Below are 27,646 nucleotides of genomic sequence, written 5' to 3' on the forward strand. Positions count from 1 at the left end.
CCAAATGTTATTACATTAAAGTATAAGAAGTGATTATCTGAATCAGCTCACATAACTATCCTTCCAGATCGTCTCCAATTGGTAACCTTAAAGCATACTCCGATATGAACATGTAATGGGTATTACTTGACTTTCATGAATGCAAGTGCCATGTCATAGGATAGGATACTGTTCTCATTCTAAAGAGAAATAAGATTTAATTGAGTCAAAAAGAATATCTTTGAATAACAAAAAAGCTGTATGTGGTCTACTAGATAAAGGGGTGTATTCAGTGCACAACCTAGAAAAATGTTTTGGAACAAAAACTAGTTTCATTGGATAAGTTATGTTTTATCCCTCTCCATGTCTACCGTATGCACCCCAGTTGCTTGGTCTTGGCTAGATGGGATCCAGCTTGACAAATACATTATTTATTTTTTTGCATTTGAGCTAAACCTAACACTTTTCCTAATTCTCCTAACCCGCTAAATTAATCATCCTAACTTGCTGCGTAAGTTCTAACCTGCTACGAAAAATCAAATCTGACTTTAATTTGACAAAAGCAGAATCCTTCTAGCCATGACCCAATTGCTTCAGAATAACCATCAAAAAGATCAGGGCTCCTTTATTGACAAAGCATCTCAAAGGAGAAGTACCGATGTAGGATCAAGATGACTGATTAAACATGTAAACTGATCCTAGATCAGTTATACGATACACTTTGAATATGGGCAAAGATTTTTTTTAAAGTTAAACAATATTCCTGTCTAACGGAAATACAACAAAATCAATAGTTTATTTTTTCATTAAATGTGAAGGTTACAGAAAGTCAAACAACGCATGCATATGACAACAAATCTGAGGGAGCAAATAAAAATCGGTCCGCTAAAATTTTAAAATGTATGCATATGACCGACGCCCAAATGACTTAAGAAATATTGGCAAGGAAATTTCAGTTTCTGAACAGGTATGTCTAGTACAGCATAAAAACAAAGCATTTTTGCATTCAGATTCATAAGTTAACATGAGTATACAGTGTCATGCTAAATTCAAAATTAACAAATGTCAATTGAAGACTTAACAATCATGATCACAGACCCATTGGTTTACGGAATAATGCCAAAACAGCCATCTTTAACTATTACTTGGCTGCTGGCTGAGTTTAATACAGATAATACTAACCCTTGACACATTAAGCTAATGCCAAGCCATTATATGGACATTAAACCTGTACCAGACATGGATCCAGAAATTAGTGGTTTATTTTAAAAAAGGGGCTCTGGAAGAAAGTCTGACCAAGACAGCAGGTTCGAGTTAGCCATTTCTGCATCAAAGCTGATGTGATACAATTATTATTTTTTCTCCCACAGAGTCAACTGGTAGTATACAGCATTGTCTTGGCTGTAGAATATCGAGTCAAATATATGAAGAACATAGCGGAGACAAGACATTCTTCTCAGTAACCAGGTTTCCATCCAACCATTCCATGCAGATGAATGACCAGATGCATAAAAAGTTATGACAGGCCTTAAGGAAACAGCAAATGTGTCAGTAAAACGTCCCAATGTCGACAACAAAATAACCTAGGCAAGGTGAGATATTGTCAGTGAGATTTTATGATAATTGCGATTGAAATGCTTTTAATGCGCAAATATTTGTATAAAAACCCTCACAGTAAACTTGGGAGTTACGTGATGTAGCCTACTACCAAGGAAATAAAACCATTTTTAGAGTTGAATGCTATGGAAACGCATGTTGTTTTTTCTAGGATACAGGAAACCACTACATCGTCACGCACAGCCTTTTAACCGCAGCAAGTCAGTTGAAACACGTCTGGTGGGAAAATTGCCCAAAAAAATTCTATGCTGACTTCAGAATATTCACTTAATCTCACCTATTGGATGGAAACCTAGCTAATGGAACACTGACACCTTGTGGTGTAGTGTGTAACGTTCAGACAAACTTTGCCAATAACTGCAATACCAAAAGTGGTCATCCATAAGTACACGAATGGAGGACCATTTAGAAAAGCTGCGTGCTTCTTTCAAATTGGAAAGCTTTATTCTTTCGAGTTTCACATAAACATTAACTACATTCCGAAGTATGCAACAACCTGGTTGTCTAACTAGTATCTGAGCGAGAGAAAAAAAACACGAATAAAATTACCTTCTATAAAAGAGGCCGTTAAAATGTTATATTTATCGAAAATCAGATGTAAAAACAAAACAAAGTCACAGCACCTCGAGGTACAGATTCATTCTGCAAGCTGCCTCTCCTGCACAGAGCTGTCCAAAGTAATACTCTACAAAGGAAACTACTGGGACTAGAAAACATTATTTGGTTCAGAAAAAATGCAAGTAGTGATGGTTCATTTTAAGATTACACATAAAAAATAATGTAGGGGGAAAAACAGTTTTACAATCTTGAGATATGAGGAATTTCAAACTAAAAAGAGCAGAATAGAAATTCACACGGTTCTTATAATACACTAAAAAGATACAAAATAGTTGTGTGGTAGTTCGGTTGGCAGCTGAGACTGGTTGAGAGGGGGGTGTGAAGGGGTGGGGGTGTACTGGTAAGATTACATTATGGAGCAACCCCTCTTGGCGGCACGTGGGTCTCCCTGGAAAGCCACAAAACAATCACATTTCAGTCCATCTACACAATATCAACAAAAAATAGTTTGAAAAAAGTTGGATGCCAATACCACAGTATATTCTCGGTCAGTCTAAAACTACTCTATCAAACATGGTGATTTTTGCAAGACAGTGTTGCGTGGGCTTTTTCTCACAGATATATTCTTTCAGTCCATAATTACTCAATTCTAATCCAAATAAATATTTAATTGCTGAAAATAGCTATGGTTATCCATAAAGTCCATTTACCTGCTGGTGGAAGAGATCTTCCTCAATGACCTCCACTCCCTCGTCATCCTCATCATCATCATCCTCCATGGCTGTCTTGTACGAGGTGCTCCTCCTGGCCACCTCCTGGAAACAGGAAGAAACCAAGGTTGTGTTCATTAGGCACTGAACGGAAGAAAATTGACTGAAACGAGGGACTACAGGAACTTGTCCAGCAAGAAATATTCGATTCCGTAAATTTAAAAAAAATTAAACATCTACAGTGTGCCCTTTGGAACACCGCCCTACGTAAAGTAGGTGCGTTACGACGCAAAACATCTGATCCAGGGGACTAAGGAAAGCTGATTAGAATACTGCTCTGACGGCAGCAGTAAAAGATGGAACAGGGCGCCACCTGCTGGTAAAAAAAACGATTACAGCAGACTAGGGGTTGTTTATAGACAGGGCCAAAAACAGAAATATCATATGGGGCCCACTTTAAATAGACAACTTAACAATAACTCAGGCCTCCATAAGTCCTTTATAAGACTTGTATAAATGCTACTTAAGGTGGATTAAAGGTTCTGTACCTCTCCCTGAGGGTTGAGCAGCAGCACCTGGACATCCTCCCCTGTGCCCCAGGACGCCTGGCTCTTCCACACCAAGTCTGTGGGGGGGTTGGAGGCCACACCCGCATTGGACACCCACACCTGGGACAGAGAGAAAACAGGTTACAAGGTTATGGGAATGTGATGTGATGTAAAGTAACTAAACAGGCTACAATTCTAAAATGGATATTCTCCATAGAAAGTGCTCTTTAGTCCAGGGCTAGGTTTAATCCATGTCCAGGAAATCTGCCCATACAGACATTACCAAATATCTGCTTGATGTTCCTCCTCACCATAGATAAATCTAACTCTGCTCTACAGTGTTATACCACAGTGAAGCAACATAATTAATATCTGCTTTCCTGTGTATTAACTAGCACAAAATACAGTCTTACCGTGACTTTCTGGCCTGCCTTCAGGACATATTTGGGAGTAAACTTGTAGGTGGCAGAGACTTCTCCGATGGTCCTGGTCAGCTCATAGCCCACCATGGCTTGGTTCTGGGGAAGAGGACACAAGTAAACAGGAGTTCACTATAATAACTATATGTACCCTTTTTTACGGTACCACTGACATGAATCTCTTTTTCAACGGAGCCCTGGCCACGAGTTTGATTAACTCTGGGTGTATAGTTTAAGTGATAATACCACAGGCTGTGGTTTAAGCTGTAGTATTCACAGTCAGGGTTGGGGGAATTGCAGTGGAACAAAATTAATAATACAGATTGTATGGGACAAAATTACATGTTTTAGAAAAAGATATTTCGAAATAAAATTGAAGATGTATACGGGTTCTCTTCATTTAAGGTTGTGACATTAGATTTGGGGAGGGAGGAGGGATCACCAGAAATGTGGTCACAACAGCGAGTGGGAGTTGCTAGGCTCAAATGCAGTTGCGCACCTTGTCATGTCTGCACCACACATGCTCAACACTATGGCTGTGTTCCAGACAATCTGCAAAGCAGTCATGCACCATCTCACACCTGGATAAGCGTTTCAAATGTCAGTGACAGCATCGATAGAATGCTGCAATCGGACGCACAAATGGTTTATAGACGATCTGGAACACAGCTTTCATTATTAAATAACAATTTGTTCTTAACTGACTCGCCCAGTTAAAAGGTTAAGTTCTGCTGTCAAACAAAAGCAACATGTGTCTGAGCGCACACTAATGTTTGACAACAAATGCAAACACATTCAAATGTATGCAAGAACATTAGATAGCACAGTGCGCGTGTGTGCGTCCCACCCTCACCTCATTGGCGGTGTTGTGCAGGCGGATGAACTTCCCGTCAGTGTCGAGCTCATCAATGCACACTGGGCCGGTGGTCGAGGCGGAGTGGGCGATGGAGACGGAGCTGCTGGCCTCCTGCTCTTCCACATCCACACGCTTTCTCTTTCCCCGGGCGGTACGCACGCTGCGAGAGCTGGACTGGGCACGGGAGACGGTGACACGGGACGACGGGCTGGGGGACAGCTTCAGTCTAGTGAAGGGAGAGAGAGTGATTCATCAAATTTACACCATTATATTCTCGGTAACAGCTAGACGACAAGCTAGGAAGTTAACATTTCTCCAGCATGAAGAATCTACATCGATGTGTACATGTCTGGCCAGTTGGAACACTACCTACACAACTTTTAAACTCAACACCACATCAGCCTGGGACTTGAACCAGAACAGGAGAGACTCAACCTTACATCAGCCTGGGACCTGACCCAGAACAGGAGAGACTCAACCTTACATCAGCCTGGGACCTGACCCAGAACAGGAGAGACTCAACCTTACATCAGCCTGGGACCTGACCCAGAACAGGAGAGACTCAACCTTACATCAGCCTGGGACCTGACCCAGAACAGGAGAGAGGAGCCAAACGTTGAAGCGCTCCACTCCAAAGAGAAGATGACACTGATTGTATCTGAATTATATGTTGGTCTCCCCCCTACCCCTCTGTATGTGTGCTCACCCTAAAGTCAATTTTTACATCCGCATTCATGCAGAACTTTGTGTGTGCATAAGTGTGACTGCTGCATGAGTCACTCTCCTCTCCTCCCTCCAGTAGTTTCCTGTAGGCGTTGATCTCTGTATGCGTCTCGCTTCACCCTCACCTCTCCTCCTCTCCCTCCAGTAGCTTCCTGTAGGCATTGATCTCCATGTCCAAGGCCAATTTGACATCCAGCAGCTGCTCGTACTCGTCCAGCTGTAGCTGCATCTTGGCCCGGATCTCCGCGATCTCCCGCTCCTTCTCCCCCAGCATCCTGCGGCTGGTGTCCCTCTCCTGGGCCAGGGCTGACTCCAGCTCGTGGATCCGGTCCTGCCATCCACGGGTCTAGAGGAGAGATATTTTACAGGTTAGGGTTGTGTTCAGTAGGACACATGCAAGTTAGACACATTATGTGTTAAGGTAGTACCTCATTTCACCTCAACATTGTTATTCCTGTATTATTCCTGTGTAACATTACTCCTTTATCCTCCATATCATCTCTCACCCCTTTATGCATTCTGGATAGTTTAAGTATCAGGCTCTAGTCTAAATGTGTAATCCAAACCATCATCCTCTTTAAAAAGTAACTGGATAGCATCGTAACCATTGTCAGTAGATAGTAATAATGGTACAACTATCATCTCAAATCACGAAAAAAAAAACAACCTTTCCATTACATTTGATTGATGAGGTCTCACCTCTTTCTGCATGCTGGCCATCTGGGCGGCTAGGCTCTCCACACGCAGGCACGACTCCCGGAGCTCCTCACGAGCCATGCTGGCCGACGAGCTGTTCATCTCCGATGACAGGCGCACGTTCTCCAGCTGCCCCCGGGGTACACAGGAGGACAGAGCAGAGTTAAAATGTGTTATGTGGGTACAAACAATGTTAATTTTACACATACGGAAGGATGGATAGTGCAACGCCTCACAAAGAGGAAGTGAACGTCACAGAGAGGGCTTCCTGACCAGCCAGAGAGGAAGTGCAACACCAGAAATGGGTCTTTTTAGATTTGCTGTGTAATGCTACGCTTGATGACATGACTTTATTGGTATCCAACAACTAGTAAGTTTGACAGATTTACATGCAATGTTCCCAATAGGTCACCCCAGCATGGCGAGACCCACTGGAATGAGGTTTACTTTATGGTCAATTCCACAGCAAGTCAGGAACAGAATCTCCTAAAAGCCTTGGTATATGACCAAACAATAAATGGGACCTCCAGTCTGCATCAAGGATCTTGGATGTTGTGTTTCTGCCTCGTACCTTGGCCACAAGTTAACAGGTAGGTGTGTGTTTTCTGTCTCACCTTGGCCACGTAAGTGTTCTCCATCTCGTCCTTGTAAAGTTTGACCTGCTCGTCGTGCTGCCCCCTCATCTCAGTCAGGGCCTGGGCCAGTTTGAACTCGTACTCCACAGCCCGGCCAGAGTCCACCTCCACCAGACTCGTCTCGTGTCTCCTCCGTGTCTCCTTGATCTCCTACAACACAGACAGGGGGGGGGGGGGGGGGGGGGGGGGTTTAGGGGTCATTGTAGAGACGCGTCTGCCCTGCTGTGGGCTCCTCCATTCCTCAGAAGTTAAAGACCCTTTTTAAAGGAAGTAGTACCTATTCAGTATGGGAATTGGGACGGAAGAGCCCATACACTAAAAACAGTCTCAAACGAAGACATAAGACTTTAAAAAGAGCTAGTGTAGCCTGAACGCTACCTAACAAACTCACCTTCATGAAAAGGAGAACACAACACTTTTTACATCTCAGCATCTCAGAGGAAGCAACCAGGAACAATCCAAAGGGAACCGGAGTGGCACAGCGCTCTAAGGCACCATCAGTGCTAGAGGCGTCACTACAGACCCGAGTTCGATCCCGGGCTGTATCACAACCGGCCGTGATCGGGAGTCGCATAGGGCGGCGCACAATTGGCCCAGCGTCGTCCGGATTAGGGGAGGATTTGGCCCAGCGTCGTCCGGGTTAGGGGAGGGTTTGGCCGGGGGGGGTAGGCCGTCATTGTAAGAAAGAATTTGTTCTTAACTGACTTGCCTAGTTAAATAAAATAAAGGAGCAGCCCAAGGAATGAGCCAACAAACACAGCCATGTTCAGGATCTCCAGGTCTTCACTTCTCTAACTATTCACGACCATTATGTTTGTAAAGTTTTTTTGATTAGTGTTAAAATGTTGATTCTATAAAGAGCTTGTGTTCATCTTAATATTCTGGGGGAAAACGCCAATCAATTCATACCTTCAGAGTAATAATGTATTACCATTATTCTAATTTTAGTCTTAAAGTTATTGTAAATAACTCAATTCAAGCCTTCTTTTAAGACCAACTATCTCCAAGAAAGGACTGGTGCTCTGTTAATTAATACTGTCATAGTATAAACTGGGTGGTTCCAACTCTGAAAGCAATGGTATATCAGACCATATACCACTTGTATGACAATACATGTATTTTTACTGCTCTAATTACATTGGTAACCAGTTTAGAAATCAAACCTTTGGGGTTTGTGGTACATTTGTGGTATACTTATTGCTTAAGTAAACCCTACAACTTGGTGCCTCAAAAGTTCAGTCAGTGTTGGACAAAGACAAAAACAAAAGATGGTTCACGGCAGAGCCATGTATTTAGAGAGTAGGGACATTGCGGTTTCTGCATTATGATGCAGTTAAATGGCAATAACAACATTCTATGGCAGCCATGTTAGCTCCCCATTAACATTACATGGGGAATATAAAAATACAAAAAGATGTCACAATGTATATAATTAGAACCATATTCTAAAAGTTAGCCCAACTCTAAATACATGGCTCTGGTTCAAGGTAGTGGGAAAGGTATATGACCATATGGCACTCTGAAGGGTGTGCTTAGCAATATAACGCTACAGGCATGTTGAGACTGACCACATGTGTGGGGTGGCTTGTTTTACCATAACATTGTGCCGTACTCAACATCGCATACTCAATTGTTGCGTCCAGAGGACACAGAGCCAAGTCTGATCAGAGTAATTGTTTGACATTGGACAAGTAAAAGTGTTGTCAAGCCCTGTATACTATACTTCTGTACCTGGTTCACATAAGAAACACTACCGTTCAAAAGTTTGGGGGTCACTTGTTTTCCATGAAAACAGATGAAATTAGTTACAAAATGAATAGGAAATAGTCAAGATGTTGACAATGTTATAAATAATGAATCCTCCATTTGCAGCAATTACAGCCTTGCAGACCTTTGGCATTCTAGTTTTTAATTTGTTGAGGTAATCTGAAGAGATTTCACCTCCCACAAGTTGGATTGGCTTGATGGGCAATTCTTACATACTATACAGTGAAGCTGCTCCCACAACAGCTCAGTAAGGTTGAGATCCGGTGACTGTGCTGGCCACTCCATTATAGACAGAATATCAGCTGACTGCTTCTTCCCTAAATAGTTCTTGCATAGTTTAGAGCTGTGCTTTGGGTCATTGTCCTGTTGTAGCAGGAAATTGGCACCTATTAAGCGCCGTCCACAGGGTATGGCATGGAGTGGCAAAATGGAGTGATCGCCTTCCTTCTTCAAGATCCATTTTACTGTGTACAAATCTCCCACTTTACCACCACCAAAGCACCCCCAGACCATCACATCACCCCCACCATGTTTGACAGATGGCGTCAAGCACTCCTCCAGCATCTTTTCTGCATCTCACGAATGTTCGTTGTGATCCGAACACCTAAAACTTCATCTGTCCATAGACACTTAACGTTGGAAATGACTATTATAGCTGGAAACTGCTGTTTTTTTATGGAATATCTACATAGGCGTACAGAGACTCAATATCAGCAACCATCACTCCTTGCTGTCCCCAGTCCGCCTGGCCTTGCTGCTATTCCAGTTTCACTGTTCTGCCTGCGGTTACGGAACCCCTACCTGTCCCAGACCTGCTGTTTTCAACTCTTAATGATCGGCTATGAAAAGCCAACTGACATTTATTCCTGATTATTATCTGACAATGCTTGTCATTTATGAACATTTTGAAAATCTTGGCTCTCTAATTTTCTCCTTCTCTCTTTCTTTCTCTCTCTCGGAGGACCTGAGCCCTAGGACCATACGTCAGGACTACCGGGCATGATGACTCCTTGCTGTCCCCAGTCCACCTGGCCTTGCTGCTATTCCAGTTTCAACTGTTCTGCCTGCGGTTATGGAACCCCTACCTGTCCCAGACCTGCTGTTTTCAACTCTTAATGATCGGCTATGAAAAGCCAACTGAAAATTATTCATGAGTATTATTTGACCATGCTTGTCACTTATGAACATTTTGAACAACTTGGCATAGTTCTGTTATAATCTCCACCCGGCACAGCCAGAAGAGGACTGGCCACCCCTCATAGCCTGGTTCCTCTCTAGGTTTCTTCCTAGGTTTTGGCCTTTCTAGGGAGTTTTTCCTAGCCACCGTGCTTCTACACCTGCATTGCTTGCTGTTTGGGGTTTTAGGCTGGGTTTCTGTACAGCACTTCGAGATATTAGCTGATGTACGAAGGGCTATATAAAATAAACTTGATTGATTGATCACTCCTGTATTCCAATGGTACGTTGTGTTAGCTAATCGAAGTTTATAATTTTAAAAGGCAAATTCCAATCGTGCTCTATCCAGCGTCAGTTCTTATGCCCATCTTAATCTTGTATTTTGATTGGCCAGTCAGATTTGGCTTTTTACATTTAAGTCATTTAGCAGACGTTCTTATCCAGAGCGACTTACAAATTTTTCTTTGCAATTCTGCCTAGAAGGCCAGCACTCCGGAGTCGCCTCTTCACTGTTGACGTTGAGACTGGTGTTTTGCGGGTACTATTTAATGAAGCTGCCAGTTGAGGACTTGTGGGGCATCTGTTTCTCAAACAGACCTCCCACTTTCTAATCTGGTTAGAGCCAGTTTGCGCTGTTCTGTGAAGGGAGTAGTACACAGCGTTGTACCAGATCTTCAGTTTCTTGGCAATTTCTCGCATGGAATAGCCTTCATTTCTCAGAACAAAAATTGACTGACGAGTTACGGAAGAAAGGTCTTTGTTTCTGGCCATTTTGAGCCTGTAATCGAACACACAAATGCTTATGTTCCAGATACTCAACTAGTCTAAAGAAGGCCAGTTTTATTGTTTCTTTAATCAGAACAACAGTTTTCAGCTGTGCTAACATAATTGCAAAAGGGTTTCCTAATGATCAATTAGCCTTTTAAAATGATAAACTTGGATTAGCTAACACATCGTGCCATTGGAACACAGGAGTGATGGTTGCTGATAATGAGTCTGTACGCCTATGTAGATATTCCATTAAAAATCAGCCATTTCCAGCTGTAATAGTCAGCTATAATAGTCATTTACAACATTAAGTGTCTAGGCTGTTTTTCTGATTAATTTTGTGTTATTTTAAAAAATAAATAAAAAAATATTTTTATTGTCTATGTGACACCAAACTTTTGAACGGTAGTGTATGTCACCTTTCCCCTTAGTTACCCTGGTTAAGCAGTCTTTATAGTGAAAACTGTCCACGTCATCAACCTGCTGTTGTGTATACTGTGAGATTTGCATTTGCTGCACCAAACATACCCACTAAAAGACAGCTGTGCTATAACTAAAAAAACAGGCACACGAATGTGAACATGTATATAGCTATAACTGATGGAGGTGTTGGACAATTCTCTGACCTCCTCGAACATGTTCTTGCGGAACTCCAGCTCCTCAGACAGGCTCTGGTAACGGTTCTCCAGGTCGATGCGAAGCAGAGTCTCCTCTCCCAGCTGCTTCTTGGCAGAGATCAAGCCAGCATCCAACTGTAGGAGAAGAACAAGAGGGTTAATACGTGAACGAGTTCTAATCTTCTGGATGTTTTGAAGTTGTTGTGGACTATGAAAAGACAATGGAGTCAAATTGTCAATATAAAAGACTATCAATGGTGCGATGTTCAAAATGTTGCAGACGGCAAAGAAGATCTCCAATTCCGCAAAGTTGATATCCGATCTACTGAATAAGGCTTAGGAAAGAACAAGACTGGGTACATGTGTGTGCAACAGCTATAAAATAATGGGCTCATGGCTGGAATATAACTTGGGTTTCTATATGTTTGATGTGTTTGACTCCGTTCCATAATTCCATTCCAGCCATTACACTGAGCCCATCCTCCTATAGCCTCTTAACAATGTAATTAAGATGGAGTTATATTGCCCCCTTCTGGTTAGTGATGCAAAATCTCCATCCAAATGTCTATAAATGTGCTCAGCAGCTGTGAGATCTGTTTCAAATCATCTTCCAGGTGCTTTTATTACAACAAGTGCTGTTTATATATACACACACACACACACACACGTGTGTATGTACACACACACACACGATAGTTGGCTTCGTCAACAGTAAGTTTCACTCAAGCAGCAATTGAACTATTCAATGTCATCATTTTGAAAACAAATTGTATAAAGATGATTGAATTTAAGCATGGCAATTTCAGTGCAGCTAGTCATCAATAGGCTGGCCAACAGCTGCCATGACAAATCACAATCTTGATGATAGGAAAGTTAGACAACGTAAACAGTAACTTATCTTTCCCTGAGCCCTACTGCAATCACTAAGGAAAGCCTGTTACAAATTAAAAGTATCGTTATCATTTGATTGTTTACCTCCTGGACAGTTCCCTGCAGGTCAACCAGGCAGGCTTCCAGGGCCCTCTTCTCTGACAGTGTGGTGGCCAACACCGCTTCCTTTGAGTTCATCTGGGTCTCCATGTCCCTGAGTCGGGACTGGGCACCAGCCGCATCAAACTCCTTCTTGGCAAAGCTGCAGGCAGAAGTGGGGGAACAGCAGCATTGAGAACGGCCCAGCCATGGCGGTAGTGTGTGTGTGTGTATTAAAACGCCAAGAGGGGATTTCAATGACTGAAGTCCCCATTGTTTTGTATAGTCATAAAGTGCCTTTGAGTAAACACACGTGAAACACATCAGCAACGACAGGCAACGTTGCATACCATAGCATTGCCTTGTAGAGGTGGTTAGTTAGTATGGCGAGAGTCGTGATATCATCAGATCACCATTTCTCTTGGTATTCAAATACCAAGAGACGAGGCCTGTTGTCTTCAATTGAAATAGCATAAACAGTAGGGTTGCAAAAGTCCATTGGATCTAAGGATTGCTTACTGGTAAACCATGAAGTCACAGTAAATTGGACATTTGGGTGAACTAACCATTTAAACTAGCCTGGTTAAAGCCGACAATGGTAATAATGAGCGTAGATTTTAGTCGTGTTTACCCAGGCTACATATAAACAAACAGTCAAACGTAAACAGCATCTCATAATGTATTGCATAAACTATCCTGTGATTTCACTGAAAGGAAATCTGCTACTTCTCATGCCATAATTCAAGCGCAACGGACAAACCATATTTGGTTTGAGATTAATATCAAACTCCACATTCAATCTGTGAGTTCCTGTGCACACAACTGACTGCTCTGAGTAGCAGAAGGGGAAACAGGATGAGGTTATTCTACTGGCTATTTGTTGAGGCTCATATCTAGACCGCTCTGTATGAAGGCTCCAGATGAGACGAACATAGCAGTCCTTCTCTGGGGCGTGCCCTCCATATACAATACTGCAGAGTTCACGCTGTGTACTGACTGGGGTTGAAAGGCAAGAACCCGGTTACTGAGATTTACTGCCCAAAACCACTCCCTTTTCCTGGGATAAATAACAGACACAGGTAAATTATTTATATGAATAGCATGGCGTGAAATGGAACTGTTGATGATGATATGTGATGTCAAAATCTGGCTTCTCCACAGCCTGATGAATCATCAATGCTCAGTGTTTGACTGACTTGTTGGAAAGGTGACATCCCTTGACGGTGACACTTTGAAAGTCACTGAGATTGCATGGCTGTGCGTTCAATTTTACACACCTGACAGCAACGAGTGTGGCTGAAATAGCCAAATCCACACATTTGAAGGTTTGTCCACTTAGTTTATGTAGTGTACTTTAATGATGCTTTTGAAAGACAGTTACGCATTTTGGCGGGAAATACCGGGTTACCCGAGTGGGGCAGCGGTCTAAGGAACTGCATCACAGTGCTAGAGCCGTCACTACAGACACCCTGGTTCGAATCCAGGTTGTCTCACAACTGGCCATGATTGGGAGTCCCATATGGCGGCGCACTATTGGCCAAGCGTCATCCGGGTTTGTAAATAAGAATTTGTTCTTAACTGACTTGCCTAGTTAAATAAAGGCCAAATAAAATGAAAAATTAAAAACGGGAGAAAAGTGCTTTACTCTCAGGACGGAATGTGTGTAAAATAACAGGAAAATATTTCACCGTACTGACTAGGATCATAGGATGATTCAAACATGCAGTAAATATGTGTCTAGAGGTCAATGTAATGGTGCTTCTGGAACAGTAGAGAGTTCAAGGGAAAAGGGGCATGGAGGTATTTCACCAGTAGCCACTGAAGATTTTACAAACATCACATGACATAGGTGTAAAGCTTTGCGGATGCCAGGTGTGTTTGAAATTAAGATTTTTATTTTTATTTATTTTTTAAAAAGGGGGGCAAGGTGTGTATCCGTCAGTGGGAGGGAAGCATTCCTGCCGAGCGGGGGTGTTTCGTGTCTGGATTCAACCAGTGTGGCCTCTTGCCTGACTCAAACCATGACATCCGTGTTACACATGGACATTTCTGGTTAAATTAAGTATCTGTTTCATCTTGTTCATCCATTCATGCCTGTCTGCATGGTATGTTCTGAGAAGAGTAGAACCTTAATGGTTAAGTTAGAAATGCATGTGTAGGTGGTAAACATACCCTTTCCCCCTTCAAATTAAACTAGCTGCGCAACTGTAGCACAACTACAAATAGGGAGTACTTTCATCAAATCTAAAATATTCTTCAACCTCACTGACTTCGCTTTGTTGAAGTAGGGGTTTTTCAAAAAGTATCAAGCAAAAGATTGGCTATTAGGTGACCCGTTTTTGGGGGTAGACTAGTGCCAATTATATTCTCCCACTCGACTTGGGGGCATGAGGTATGCGTAGGTAGAGCACACTGTGTGGAATACAGGGGGAATGTCTGGTATTTCACAGCTGAATGCAGGGGGGAAATGTCTTATCCGACAAAGGGCTGTGAGAAAAACAGTCAGGGGGGTGCTGATCCTGTGTGTGGCTTTCATGTTACAGAAGAATTCTCTAGGTAGATGAAATGCATTACAGAAGAACAAAGCTGCTTCTTTCAGACAAAGACCAACATTAAAATGTTACTACGTAGTGACATGTTTACTTTATTTTATAGTTAATGAGTGCTTTCTTCATTGTTTTTCCCAGTACCTGCCCTAGGGCGTGATTTGCTTTCTTACTATACAAAAATGTCAAAGATTTTACTGAATTACAGTTCCTAGCCACCGTGCTTCTAAATCTGCATTGATTGCTGTTTGGGGTTTTAGGCTGGGTATCTGTATAGCTCTTTGTGACATCGGCTGATGTAACAAGGGCTTTATAAATACATTTGATTGAATTTGAATAAGGAAACCAGTCCCTTGAAATAATTTCATTATGCCCTACTCTATGGATATGCATCTGTTGGTCACAGATACCTTCAACAAAAGTAGGTGCGTGGATCAGAAAACCAGTCAGTATCTGGTGTGACCATTTGCCTCATGCAGCACAACATCTTTGCATAGAGTTGATCGGGCTGCTGATTGTGGCCTGTGGAATGTTGTCCCACTCCTATTCAATGGTTGTGCGAATTTTCTGTGTATTGGCGGGACCTGGAACACGCTGTCGTACACATTGATACAGAGCATCCCAAACATGCTCAAGGGGTGGCATGCCTGGTGAATATGCAGACCATGAAAGAACTGGGTCCTTTTCAGCTTCCAAGAATTGTGTACAGATCCTTGCAACATGGGGCCGAGCATTACGCTGAAACATGAGGTGATGGCGGTGAATGAATAGCACGACAATGGGCCTCAGGATCTCGTCACGGTATCCCTGTGCATTCAAATTGCCATCGATAAAATGCAATTGTGTTTGTGGTCCACAGTTTCTGCTTGTCCATACCATAACCCCACCGCCACCATGGGGCACTCTGTTTACAACGTTGACATGAGCAAACCGCTCGACCACACAATGCCATCTGCCGGTACAGTTGAAACCGCGCTTTCATCCACGACGAGAACGATTCTCCAGCGTGCCAGTGGCCATCAAAGGTCAGCATTTTCCCACTGAAGTCAGTTACAACGCTGAACTGCAGTCAGGTCAAGACGAGCTTCCCTGAGACAGTTTGGCAGTTTGTGAAGAAATTCTCTGGTTGTGCAAACCCAGTTTTGTCAGCTGTCCGGGTGGCTGGTCTCAGACGATCCTGCAGTTGAAGAAGCCGGATGTGGAGGTCCTGGGAAGGTGTGGTTACACGTGGTCTGCAGTTATGAAGCAGGTTGTACGCTCTGATTTCATCATTAGCATAACAAAGCTTAAGGGCTGACTTCTCATAAGTTTGTGTAGCGCAAAAAGTAAGGAAGGATCCAGCTATGGTGGTAATTTGTGTCATGTCCGACTAGTGCAGTACGGCTTTTCCATTTGGTAGCTAACAGCAACAAGCCCGGACGAGCTATATAAACGTTGTGTCGGCATCCAGCAATGATCAGCTTGGTGGTTGCATAGTAATGGCATCACCAGACTGAATTCTAAATCGAGTTGGCACCAGTCGTGAAACTGGACTGCACTGGCCCAGGTTTCCCTCGACCCAGCTCGAATTTGGCCCTAATTTTAAGTGCCAGTGGAAACAGGGCTTTATTGTCCTCAGCACAAGGTCCACCTGTGTAATGATCATGCCTTTTAATCAGTGTTAATATGCCACACCTGTCAGGTGGCTGGATTATCTTGGCAAAAGGATAAACGCTCACATACAAGGATTTAAACACATTTGTACACACAATTTGAGAGAAGCTTTTTCTGCATATGGAATATTTCTGGGATCTTTTATTTCAGCTCATGAAACCAACACGTTACATGTTGTGTTGATATTTTTGTTCAGTATAGAGTATTCCACTGACATAACCCAACACGTTGAAAAGTACACGAGAGGTGTCCAAGCACTACTGTTTTAAATGTAAGTAAAGCAGCTGCTAGCTTGGTTGGCAGAGCTGGACAAAAGGTCACTTTCTGTAGGAAATGGGCTGAACAACTGGTTCAATGAGGGGGACCAAACAGACATCTTGCAGCTGCCATGTCACTCTTTGCCGAGGGTTGAAAAGCCCTTTAATATCCAAGACGTCTGCCACCACAGCACACAATCTCCAACCCACCCATGCCATCCACTGAAACTAGCCAGAGTACTGGAGAGAAGCAACACTTCAGACAGACCCTGTTTCAGAACTGGTCAAATATGACTCGTCTCAGAGGACTTCCATGCATGCATTGACTGGGCTGAACAGAAATGTCTCCATTAACATTCCATACTACGACATGAGTACAGTACCCCCAAAAATATTGCAGTTTTGAAACTGCAGTAAAAGCACAGTAACTGCAGTCAACTGGGATTTTGGACACAGTAATTACAGAATAACTGCAGTGTGCTACAGTCAAACTGCAGTTATACTGCAAAATTAATCTGTAAAAAAAAATGTTTTAATATATTTTAGACGCAGTACTTGCTGCAGTTACTGTGTGAGAAAGGAGAAGTTCTGGAATGTCCCTTTGCGAATCACAAGTAGAATTAAATTGCTACGTCCCAAAGTCTTGAGGGCAAATATGCATAGCTGTGCAAAGCCACTAGGCAGATGTTCCGAGGAACCAGTAAACCATGTGTTTGCACACACTTCAGTGCAACCGCCTGCTACTTTATCTAAAGCAATAACTATTTAAAATCTTCATAGTGGAACGAGTAATGTTCAAAAGTAAGTCTAGACTACAAAATGACAACATATGGCCACCATCATTTTTAAATGGAGCACAGATGTTCAAGCACTAAAGAAACCAAAAGCTTATTTTTGACCTTTTATGCTAAACAACAGTTTTCACCTCTTTAGTCTTATTAGTCCTAAACTAATCAGCCCTTTCAAACCAAAGCCGGGTCTCTTCCATCCCCAACATGCAGGTTTTCAAAAACATGTGGCATGTTGATAAGTGTTTGATTTCCGCACTGTGCTAAAGCTTAACCAATTACAGCGACACACCGTCAGCCAACCTCTGATTAAAATGGCATGGGACAATAAACCTATTCCAAACGGAAGCAGGCAGGAGGGCTGGGAGACATTAAGGTGTAAACTTAGCTCAACCTTCCACCATTTTGGATTCTGAGACATTTCTTGCACCCCTCCATCAGCAGACTCATCCCTTAATTGATGGCTTTATACACAGTTTGACCCTTTATATGGATACGGGTGCTTGACCAGATCCATAAGAGAAAGCTTGTTTTTATGCCATTACTCCAGCTCATGTGGTGGAGTGCTACACAAAAAATTCCAGGTCCAGGTACATCGAAGGCTGGTTCTGCCTTGAATTAGCAGGTCTGCTCAACACTTGTCCTACCATCAAAAATAAAACACAGCAACAAAAGAGTCCTCTCACTGTCAACTGCGTTTATTTTCAAACTTAACATGTGTAAATATTTGTATGAACATAACAAGATTCAACTACTGAGACAAACTTTACAAGTTCCACAGACATGTGACTAACAGAAATTGAATAAATGGTCCCGAACAAGGGGGGGATCAAAATCAAAAAAGTAACAGTCAGTATCTGGTGTGGCCACCAGTTGCATTAAGTACTGCAGTGCATCTCCTCCTCATGGACTGCACCAGATTTGCCAGTTCTTGCTGTGAGATGTTACCCCACTCTTCCACCAACGCACCTGCAGATCCCAGACATTTCTAGGGGGAATGGATGGCCCTAGCCCTCACCCTCCGATCCAACAGATCCCAGACGAGCTCAATGGGATTGAGATCCGGGCTCTTCACTGGCCATGGCAGAACACTGACATTCCTGACTTGCAGGAAATCATGCACAGAACGAGCAGTATGGCTGGTGGCATTGTCATGCTGGAGGGTCATGTCAGGATGAGCCTGCAGTAAGGGTACCACATAAGGGAGGAGGATGTCTTCCCTGTAATGCACAGCGTTGAGATTGCCTGCAATGACAAGCTCAGTCCGATGATGCTGTGACACACCACCCCAGACCATGACAGACCCTCCGCCTCCAAATAGACCCCGCTCCAGAGTACAGGCCTCGGCGTAACGCTCATTCCTTTGACGATAAATGCAAATCCGACCATCACCCCAAGTGAGACTAAACCTCGACTTGTCAGTAAAGAGCACTTTTTGCCAGTCCTGTCTGGTCCAGCGACGTTGGGATTGTGCCCATAGGCGACGTTGTTGCCGGTGATGACCTGCCTTACAACAGGCCTACAAGCTCTCAGTCCAGCCTCTCAGCCTATTGTGGACAGTCTGAGCACTGATGGAGGGATTGTGCGTTCCTGGTGTAACTCGGACAGTTGTTGTTGCCATCCTGTACCTGTCCCGCAGGTGTGATCTTCAGATGTACTGATCCTGTGCAGCTGTTGTTACACATGGTCTGCCACCGCGAGGACTATCAGCTGTTCGTTCTGTCTCCCTGTAGCTGTCTTAGGCGTCTCACAGTATGGACATTGCAATTTATTGCCCTGGCCACATCTGCAGTTCTCATGCCTCCTTGCAGCATGCCTAAGGCAGGTTCACGCAGATGAGCAGGGACCCTGGGAATCTTTCTTTTGGTGTTTTTCAGCGTCAGTGGAAAGGCCTCTTTAGTGTCCTAAGTTTTCATAACTGACCTTAATTGCCTACCATCTATGAGCTGTTAGTGTCTTAATGACCGTTTCACAGGCGCATGTTCATTAATTGTTTATGGTTCATTGAACAAGCATGGGAAACGGTGTTAAATCCCTTTAAAATGAAGATCTGTCAAGTAATTTGGATTTTTACAAATTATCTTTGAAAGACAGGGTCCTAAATACGGGACGTTTCTTTTTTTGCTGAGTTTAACTTCTTATGGCTGCAGGGGGCGTATTGAGTAGCCAGATTATATGTGCCCATTTCAAACGGCGTCGTACTCAATTCTTGCTCGTACAATATGCATATTATTATTACAATTGGATAGAAAACACTCTAGTTTCTAAAAACGTTAGAATTATTTCTCTGAGTGAAACAGAAATCCTTCTGCAGCACATTTCCTGACCAGGAAGTGAAATGTCAGAAATCTATGCTCTGTTCAACCTCATGCCTATACATGGGCGTGTGACGTAGGAGTCTACAAACACTTCCTACGCCTTCCCCTGGTTGTCAAGATGCGGTGAGAGAAGAAATTTCGTGTCTATCTTGGTCAGAGGTGGAATAAAAGGTCTTTGTTTGACGTGACCGTCCAGTTCCTGTTTCTGGAGCGCGCGAAAGAGGACACGGAAATGGCTTCTGTTTAGCTGTGGTTATGAAAGACGAACATCTCCGTCTTAGATTTGATACATGTCACCATATCATCGTAACGTATGTTTTTTCAATATAGTTTAATCAGATTATTGAAACTTTTTCCGGGAGTTTTGCCGTGTTCCGTTTTCTAACTTTGTTGACTTTGGAGTAATCCGTGTCACTTGGAAAGTGCCCATGCTATATGAAGAGGGATATTTGCCGTTCCAGATCAAAACAACGACTATTCTGGACAAAGGACACCTTATCCAACATTCTGACGGAAGACCACCAAAAGTAAGAAACATTTTATGATGCTATTGTAACAGTATAACTTTACGTCGTCCCCTCGCCCCGACACGGGCGCGAACCAGGGACCCTCTGCACACATCGACAACGGTCGCCCAAGAAGCGCCGTTACCCATCGCTCCACAAAAGCCGCGGCCCTTGCAAAGCAAGGGGCAACCCTACTTAAAGTCTCAGAGCAAGTGACGTAACTGATTGAAATGCTACTAGCGCGTACCCGCTAACTAGCTAGCCATTTCACATCCGTTACACTATTTCTAATATCTGTCGTGCATGTTGACTGGTCGTGGGCGCCCAAGTTTTTCTGTCTATTGTGGCTATGCTAATATCACGCTACATTTTGTTTGCGCTGTAAAACTTTTAATAAATCGGAAATATTGTCTAGAATCACAAGATGCCTGTCTTTCAATTGCTGTACACGATGTATTTTTCAGAAATGTTTTATGATGAGTAATTAGGTATTTGACGTTGGTGTCTGTAAATATTATGGCTGCTTTCGGTGCAATTTCTGATTGTAGCTGAAATGTAAACTATGAATTATACCTGAAATATGCACATTTTATCTGTACTGCGCAGGGTGCATTCGTCCTCTTTTAGCACTAGACACAGCCTCATTCAATTCAAGGTGGTTCACCGTATCCACTGGTCTGGGGCCAGACTTGGAAGAATATTCTCTGATTTTGATCCTACCTGTGTCAGATGTAAAATTGAACCAGCCACACTGTTGCATATGTTCTGGGGCTGTCATAAACTGTCAGGTTTCTGGGAATTAATATTTAAATGTTTCTCTGATATATATGACACTGTTATAGATCCGTCTCCCCTTACAGCCCTTTTTGGTGTACTGCCCATAGGTACCCCCCTGTCAAGAATCCAGTCGGACACTGTTGCTTATACAACTCTTTTAGCTAGACGGCTAATACTACAGAACTGGAAGATGGCAGCTCCCCCATCTTATACATATTGGGTGAGAGATGTGTTGTGCTCTCTGAAACTAGAAAAAATTAAATTCAATTCACGTGGGAACCCCAAACTGTTTAATGAGGCTTGGGCTCCATTCCGGTGTTACTTTAAACAGTCCATCCTCTGATGGCATTCCTATTAAAACCAAAATAAGTCTGTATTTGACCCCCCTGTGACTTACTTAGGGGTTGGATGAGCATTTCTCTGTGTTTTTTCTGGGGGGGGGGGGGCATTAAGGCTGATGTGCTTATTGATTGTGACCTGCGGATGCCTTGTTCATCTTGCCGGGGCAGAGACTAAGGTGTGAGCTTGTTTTTCCCAGTTATTTTTATTTTTAAATTTTGTTCACGCCTACATAAAATTATTATTATTCATTTTTTATTTTAAAGCATTGTAAACTTTTCATTTTTGGTCCAGTGGATGGTTGGTCTGTGGCCTTGACTGTCTGTGAGTGGTTGCATTTCTCCACCCCATCCCTTGACTGTTTACAGGAATAATGGTGAGGTGGTTGCTCTGTCCCTATACTATAGATTGCCCCTTTAACCTTTGTAGCCTTCTGCCTGGTGTGTTTAACTTGTCTAAAGTATGGTATCTTTAAAGCTATTTTTTTTAAATGTATTATTTGTTTTTTTTTTCTAGTTGAGTATATTATTTATATTGCTTTGTCTTGTCTGTGTGTGTAAAACTTAATAAACAGTTTTCAAAAAAAAAAAAGAAATATGCACATTTTTCGAAAAAAACATATGCTATACAATAACTATGTTATCAGATGAGGTTGTTTCTTGGTTAGTGGCTATTTTTATCTTTATTTGGCCGAATTTGTGATAGCTACTGATGGAGTCATAAACTGATGGAGTAAGAATATTGGTGTCTTTTGCTAACGTGATTAGCTAATAGATTTACATAGTGTCTTCCCTGTAAAACATTTTAAAAATCTGACATGTTGGCTTGATTCACAAGATGTGCACCTTTCATCTGGTGTCTTGGACTTGTTAATGTGTGAAAGTTAAATATTTAAAAAAAATATCTTTTGAATTTCGCGCCCTGCACTTGAGCTGGATGTTGTCATAAGTGTACCGGTGTCGGGCTGCACACCTAACAGGTTAAATGCATGTGTGGTGCAGGTACAATATCAGTATCAAGTTCTAAACTGCAACATGGTCCATAAAATGAAACTAGATACCCTTGAATATTGTTCATATTTTTCAAATGGAACACGTGCAATATGCATCCTTAGAGAACTACATTACCACGTGTACTGTAAATGCATTTTGTCAACAGTAGACTGCTGTTCAGGAAGTACCATGTGTTAACATTCTCCAATAGATATCTATATGGAATAGTAGTGTGTGTGAACTTATCCCTTTATTGCTGTTCAAATGACCTCTTATAGGCTAACAAAACCTGCCACGTTACTGGATAATAACATGGTCAGGAGTAGTACACAGAGCTTAATTACTTCTGAATATTCAAATTGCCCATCTGGTCAGTCTTCCAAACTGACCCCAGCCTAGTGCTGGGCCAGAACAACAAGCATTTTTTAAATCTGGCAATAGAGTATGCAAATAATTGGATAAAGCATCAAATTTGTATAGTAGATGAAATAAGAGGCAAGACTTGTCAGGAATTGGTTTGCGGACTATAGACCCCTTTCCAGTTCACGACACCCTGACGTCACGCAGATATGCGCGCAAACTCTCGGTGGTAGTAAGATAATCGTCGCCACCTGTGCCCATTCAACATAGCCTAGATCTATATTTTTATAACTTCTAAAAAATAACTTTGGGGGATTCTAATACACTTACAATGTTTTGATTCTTGCTTCAGTCACTAAGATTATACTTGGTTGTGATCTTTGCAAAATAACTATTTGATGCAGCAGTTGTTAGCTAGACTGCTAACGCTCATTTATATAGTCTGTAGAAAAAGTTAGACAGAGACATTTTACTGGTTGAAGTTCAAGTATTTTTTAAGTATAACAATTTGCGATGACAAACATTAAGGAGTACAGCATTAAAATCCAAAAGTAGTGTGAAATGCACTCAAACAACATGTAAAGAGAGGCTTTTTTTGCTGGGTTTTTAAGTTGAGGTCGACCGATTATGATTTTTCAACGTCGATACCGATTATTGGAGGACCAAAAAAAGCCGATACATCTGCCTATTTTTATTTATTTTGTAATAATGACAATAACAACAATACTGAATGAACACTTATTTTAACTTAATATAATACATCAATAAAAATAAATTTAGCCTCAAATAAATAATGAAACATGTTCAATTTGGTTTAAATAATGCAAAAACAAAGTGTTGGAGAAATAAAAGTGTAATATGTGCCATGTAAAAAAGCTAACGTTTAAGTTCCTTGCTCAGAACATATGAAAGCTGGTGGTTCCTTTTAACATGAAACGTCAATATTCCAAGGTAAGAGGTTTTAGGTTGTAGTTAATATAGTATTTATAGGACTATTTCGCTCTATACCATTTGTATTTCATATACCTTTGACTATTGGATGTTTTTATAGGCACTTTAGTATTGCCAGTGTAACAGTATAGCTTCCGCCCCTCTTCTCGCCCCTACCTGGGCTCGAACCAGGAACACATCAACAACAGCCACCCATCGTTACCCATAGCTCCACAAAATCCACGGCCCTTGCAGAGCAAGGGGAACAACTACTCCAAGTCTCAGAGCGAGTGACATTTGAAACACTATTAGCGCGCACCCCGCTAACTAGCCATTTCACATCGGGTACACCAGCCTAATCTCGGGAGTTGATAGGCTCGAAGTCATAAACAGCTCAATGCTTGAAGCACAGCGAAGAGCTGCTGGCAAAACGCACGAAAGTGCTGTTTGAATGAATGCTTACAAGCATGCTGCTGCCTACCACCACTCAGTCAGACTGCTCTAACAAATCATAGACTTAATTATAACATAACACAGAAATATGAGCCTTTGGTCATTAATATGGTCAAATCCAGAAACTATCAAAAACAAAACGTTTATTCTTTCAGTGAAATACGGAATCGTTCTGTATTTCATCTAACAGATGGCATCCTAAGTCTAAATATTGCTGTTACATTGTACAACCTTCAATGTTGTCATAATTACGTAAAATTCTGTCAAATTAGTTAACGAGCCAGGCGGCCCAAACTGTTGTATATACCCTGACTCTGCATGCAATGAACGCAAGAGAAGTGACACAATTTCACCTGGTTAATATTGCCTGCTAACCTGGATTTCTTTTAGCTAAATATGCAGGTTTAAAAATATATACCTCTGTGTATTGATTTCAAGAAGGGCATTGATGTTTATGGTTAGCTAGTTGTGCAACGATTGTGCTTTTTTCGCAAATGCGCTCTTGTTAAATCATCCCCCGTTTAGCGAAGTTGGCTGTCTTGGTTAGGAAGATAGTTCGCAACGAGCCAAACTGCTGCATATACCCTGACTCTGTTGCAAGAGAAGTTACACAATTTCCCTAGTTAAAAGAAATTCATGTTAGCAGGCAATATTAACTAAACATGCAGGTTTAAAAATATATACTTGCGTATTGATTTTAAGAAAGGCATTGATGTTTATGGTTAGGTACACGTTGGAGCAACAAGTCCTTTTTCGTGAATGCGCACTGCATCGATTATATGCAACGCAGGCCATGCTAGATAAACTAGTAATATCATCAACCATGTGTAGTTAACTAGTGATTATGATTGATTGATTTTTATAAGATACGTTTAATGCTAGCTAACAACTTACCTTGGCTTCTTACTGCTCCTCGTGGAGTGCAATGAGAGGCAGGTGGTTAGAGCGTTGGACTAGTTAACTGTATGGTTGCAAGATTGAATGCCCGAGCTGACAAGGTAAAAATCTGTCGTTCTGCCCCTGAACAAGACAGTTAACCCACCGTTCCGAGGCCTTCATTGAAAATAAGAATGTGTTCTTAACTGACTTGCCTAGTTAAATAAGTGTAAAAAAAAAAAAAAACATTGGCCAAATTGGTGTCCAAAAATACCAATTTCCAATTGTTATGAAAACGTCCCTAATTAATCGACCATTCCGATTAAATCGGTCGACCTCTAGTTAAGAACTCCTCATTGATCTGCCGCCCTCATGTGACAATGTTTGCAAACACAGAAAGGGGTCTACTGTGAACTCCGAGATGGGGGAAATCAGCATTTTCCCTATACTTTCAATTGATATGAATGTACTGGTTGTCTCTATTCTTAGACAAACTCAAGGACTGTAAGTGTTTGGATATTATCCAAATGAGTCAAACCCTCTAATATACTAACTGTAACCAGCCGGTAGAAATTTGTCATACTGATTTTAAAGTCACATGTACATGCTACTTTGTTAACCCTTAACACCAAAACAAGTTTGTGACAATCAAGCGTAAACAGTCATTCAGACTTGTCAAGTGACTTCTACCTGCCTCTGGTACCATTGACTTACAGCATTTACATGCAGCCAGAGGGTGGGGATAAGGATAGTGGACAGTTCATGTGGTATTTCATGTGGTAATGTAGTAAATTCCTACAACATTCATCATAATCATTGGCTCATTTCATTCCCCTCTTCCTTCAATGACTATGAATAATTGTTGTGGGAATGACTACTTCTGAATCCTCTGCCAGACTCAAATAGCTCTGGGCCATCTACACCTCGGGAGTAACCACAAAATTCCCAGCATTTTTTACAGCTTACAACTTTATAGGCAGGAAGTGAGTAGAGAGAAAAGTAGAAAGTGAAGTGACCAAGCCCAAAAACATTTACAGCACCAAAGGCTCATATGTCAAGTGAGATAAGGGCTTGTAAGTAAGCATTGCATTGTAAGGTCTACACCTGTTGTAGTCAGCGCATGTGACAAAATTTGATTTGAAAAGTCATGATTTTGGAGTTACAGTCCACTTTAGTAGGCTACTATAGAAATTCTGTTGTATAAGAGTTTATATTGTATCGTGTTACTTTTTGATAGAAAACAAATGACAAACAATGAGTTTGTAAACACTCGAGTTGTATTTTGACTGGGCAGTGGTCGCTTGGAACGGCTCAGATTTCAAGATTGAAACAATGACGCTATGAGAGCCATTCAACCGTTAGGATGGGGGAGGGGCGCTCCTACCTTAATTCCTATCAAAAAGGTGTGGCACTTGGAAAAGTCAGAGTAACACCCATGCTTGCACTTAAAACGGAAAACTGACTCAATAGAAAAACAAAAACGAATAAAAGTTGTACTGTTTGTATACATTAGTGTTCTACTAAAACCAGTTATAAAAGGGAACAAACCAACTGTGTATTTTTAATGTAGGCTACTTGTTCACATTCTCTTGGGTAGACCATTCGTGAACAGTAAAGAAATTGGATACATTTGAAACAACTTTACCGAGGTTATCGTCTGATGTTGCAACCACTTGGCTCCAATGTTGCAATTCATTGTTTTAAGTGTTCAAATGTGCAACACTTCGGCGACAAATCGGCGACTTTTCACATAGGCCTAATTTCAACAAATGTTATCGTAAATAAAAGAAGTTACTTACTTCTGCAATAACTGCTCATGGTCGGATTTGATCTTTCCCAATTCAATCTGCAACCTCGCGCGTTCTTTGGCGGTGTCATCGAGAGATCTTCTAGCGTCAGCGAGCTCGGTTTCATACAGTGATTTCAAACCAGTAAGCTCCCGGGTTCTTACATCTTCCTTCTCAGAAATCTGCAGGTGAAGAACGCTGTTTTCGGACTCTAGACTCCGGACTTTGTCGATATAAATGGCTAGACGGTCGTTCAAATTGCAGAGGTCTTCTTTCTCCTGCAACCTGGATATCCTCGTGGGGCTCAATGGAGTGCTACCGGCGGCCGAGCGTGTGCTTATTCTTTGGCCGGCCGGAGTTGAAGTTGCGGTTGCCATTATGAAGCAAAAATGCTGAATCAAATAGAGGAATATACATTCAATTAAATACGGTTTAAAATCGACAAAATATATATATTAAACGGTGGGAAAATTATGACCACGGCAGACTAAATTTGGCAAAGCTGTAGGACATGAAATACAGGTCGCCTATTCGCTAACCTAAGCAACAACAAAAAAGGTTACAAAATACATCAATTTACAACAGAAGGAAGTAAACCAAAAGTAGCTCACATACGGCAATATAAACAGGCAGGCGGTGGAATGGGGTTACAAATATAAGAAAGCCGCAAAGCTCATGCAAGTATCTTACTTTGTCTCAACGGAAAGAAAGCAGGCTTGACGAATATGGCCGCTCATGAATATGTAAAACTAACGTGACCTCAACCAACCAATGGTAACATGCAACGCAATATGTCCTTTCAACTTTAGCATTCGAGACAAAATTCAAAATAGATGGAATGCGTTTTCATGCTGCGCATCGTGTACTCCCTAGGCGGACGGTTGCCTCCCACAATGTATCCAATGTTGCGCCAAAATAACCACACGTGGTCAGTATGAGAAACCTCTGTATTTTATGCAACATATATATACATTTACATTTACATTTAAGTCATTTAGCAGACGCTCTTATCCAGAGCGACTTACA

The 27,646-nt window shown here is 41.9% G+C and overlaps 1 protein-coding gene across 3 annotated transcripts; it reads right to left on the reverse strand.

Annotated features, from left to right (window-relative positions):
- Nucleotides 1-756: 756 nt before the first annotated feature.
- lmnb1 (lamin B1) lies at nucleotides 757-27,415 on the reverse strand. Of its 3 annotated transcripts, none has more exons than XM_055875395.1 (12): nucleotides 27,311-27,415; nucleotides 26,633-27,012; nucleotides 12,045-12,201; nucleotides 11,079-11,204; nucleotides 6,721-6,891; nucleotides 6,110-6,235; nucleotides 5,536-5,756; nucleotides 4,685-4,913; nucleotides 3,826-3,930; nucleotides 3,413-3,532; nucleotides 2,865-2,969; nucleotides 757-2,602 (listed from the first exon to the last, which is right to left on the reverse strand). In XM_055875395.1, the coding sequence occupies exons 2-12, from the start codon at nucleotides 26,995-26,997 to the stop codon at nucleotides 2,561-2,563; spliced, it is 1,767 nt and encodes a 588-aa protein (XP_055731370.1). In that variant the 5' UTR covers nucleotides 26,998-27,012; nucleotides 27,311-27,415; the 3' UTR covers nucleotides 757-2,560. The 3 variants fall into 3 exon arrangements, with proteins under 3 accessions (XP_055731370.1, XP_055731371.1, XP_055731373.1); XM_055875396.1 differs by having other exon boundaries at nucleotides 27,236-27,325; XM_055875398.1 differs by having other exon boundaries at nucleotides 27,232-27,321.
- Nucleotides 27,416-27,646: the final 231 nt, after the last annotated feature.

This window comes from Salvelinus fontinalis, chromosome 21 (assembly GCF_029448725.1).
Source record: "Salvelinus fontinalis isolate EN_2023a chromosome 21, ASM2944872v1, whole genome shotgun sequence".
NCBI lineage: Eukaryota > Metazoa > Chordata > Actinopteri > Salmoniformes > Salmonidae > Salvelinus > Salvelinus fontinalis.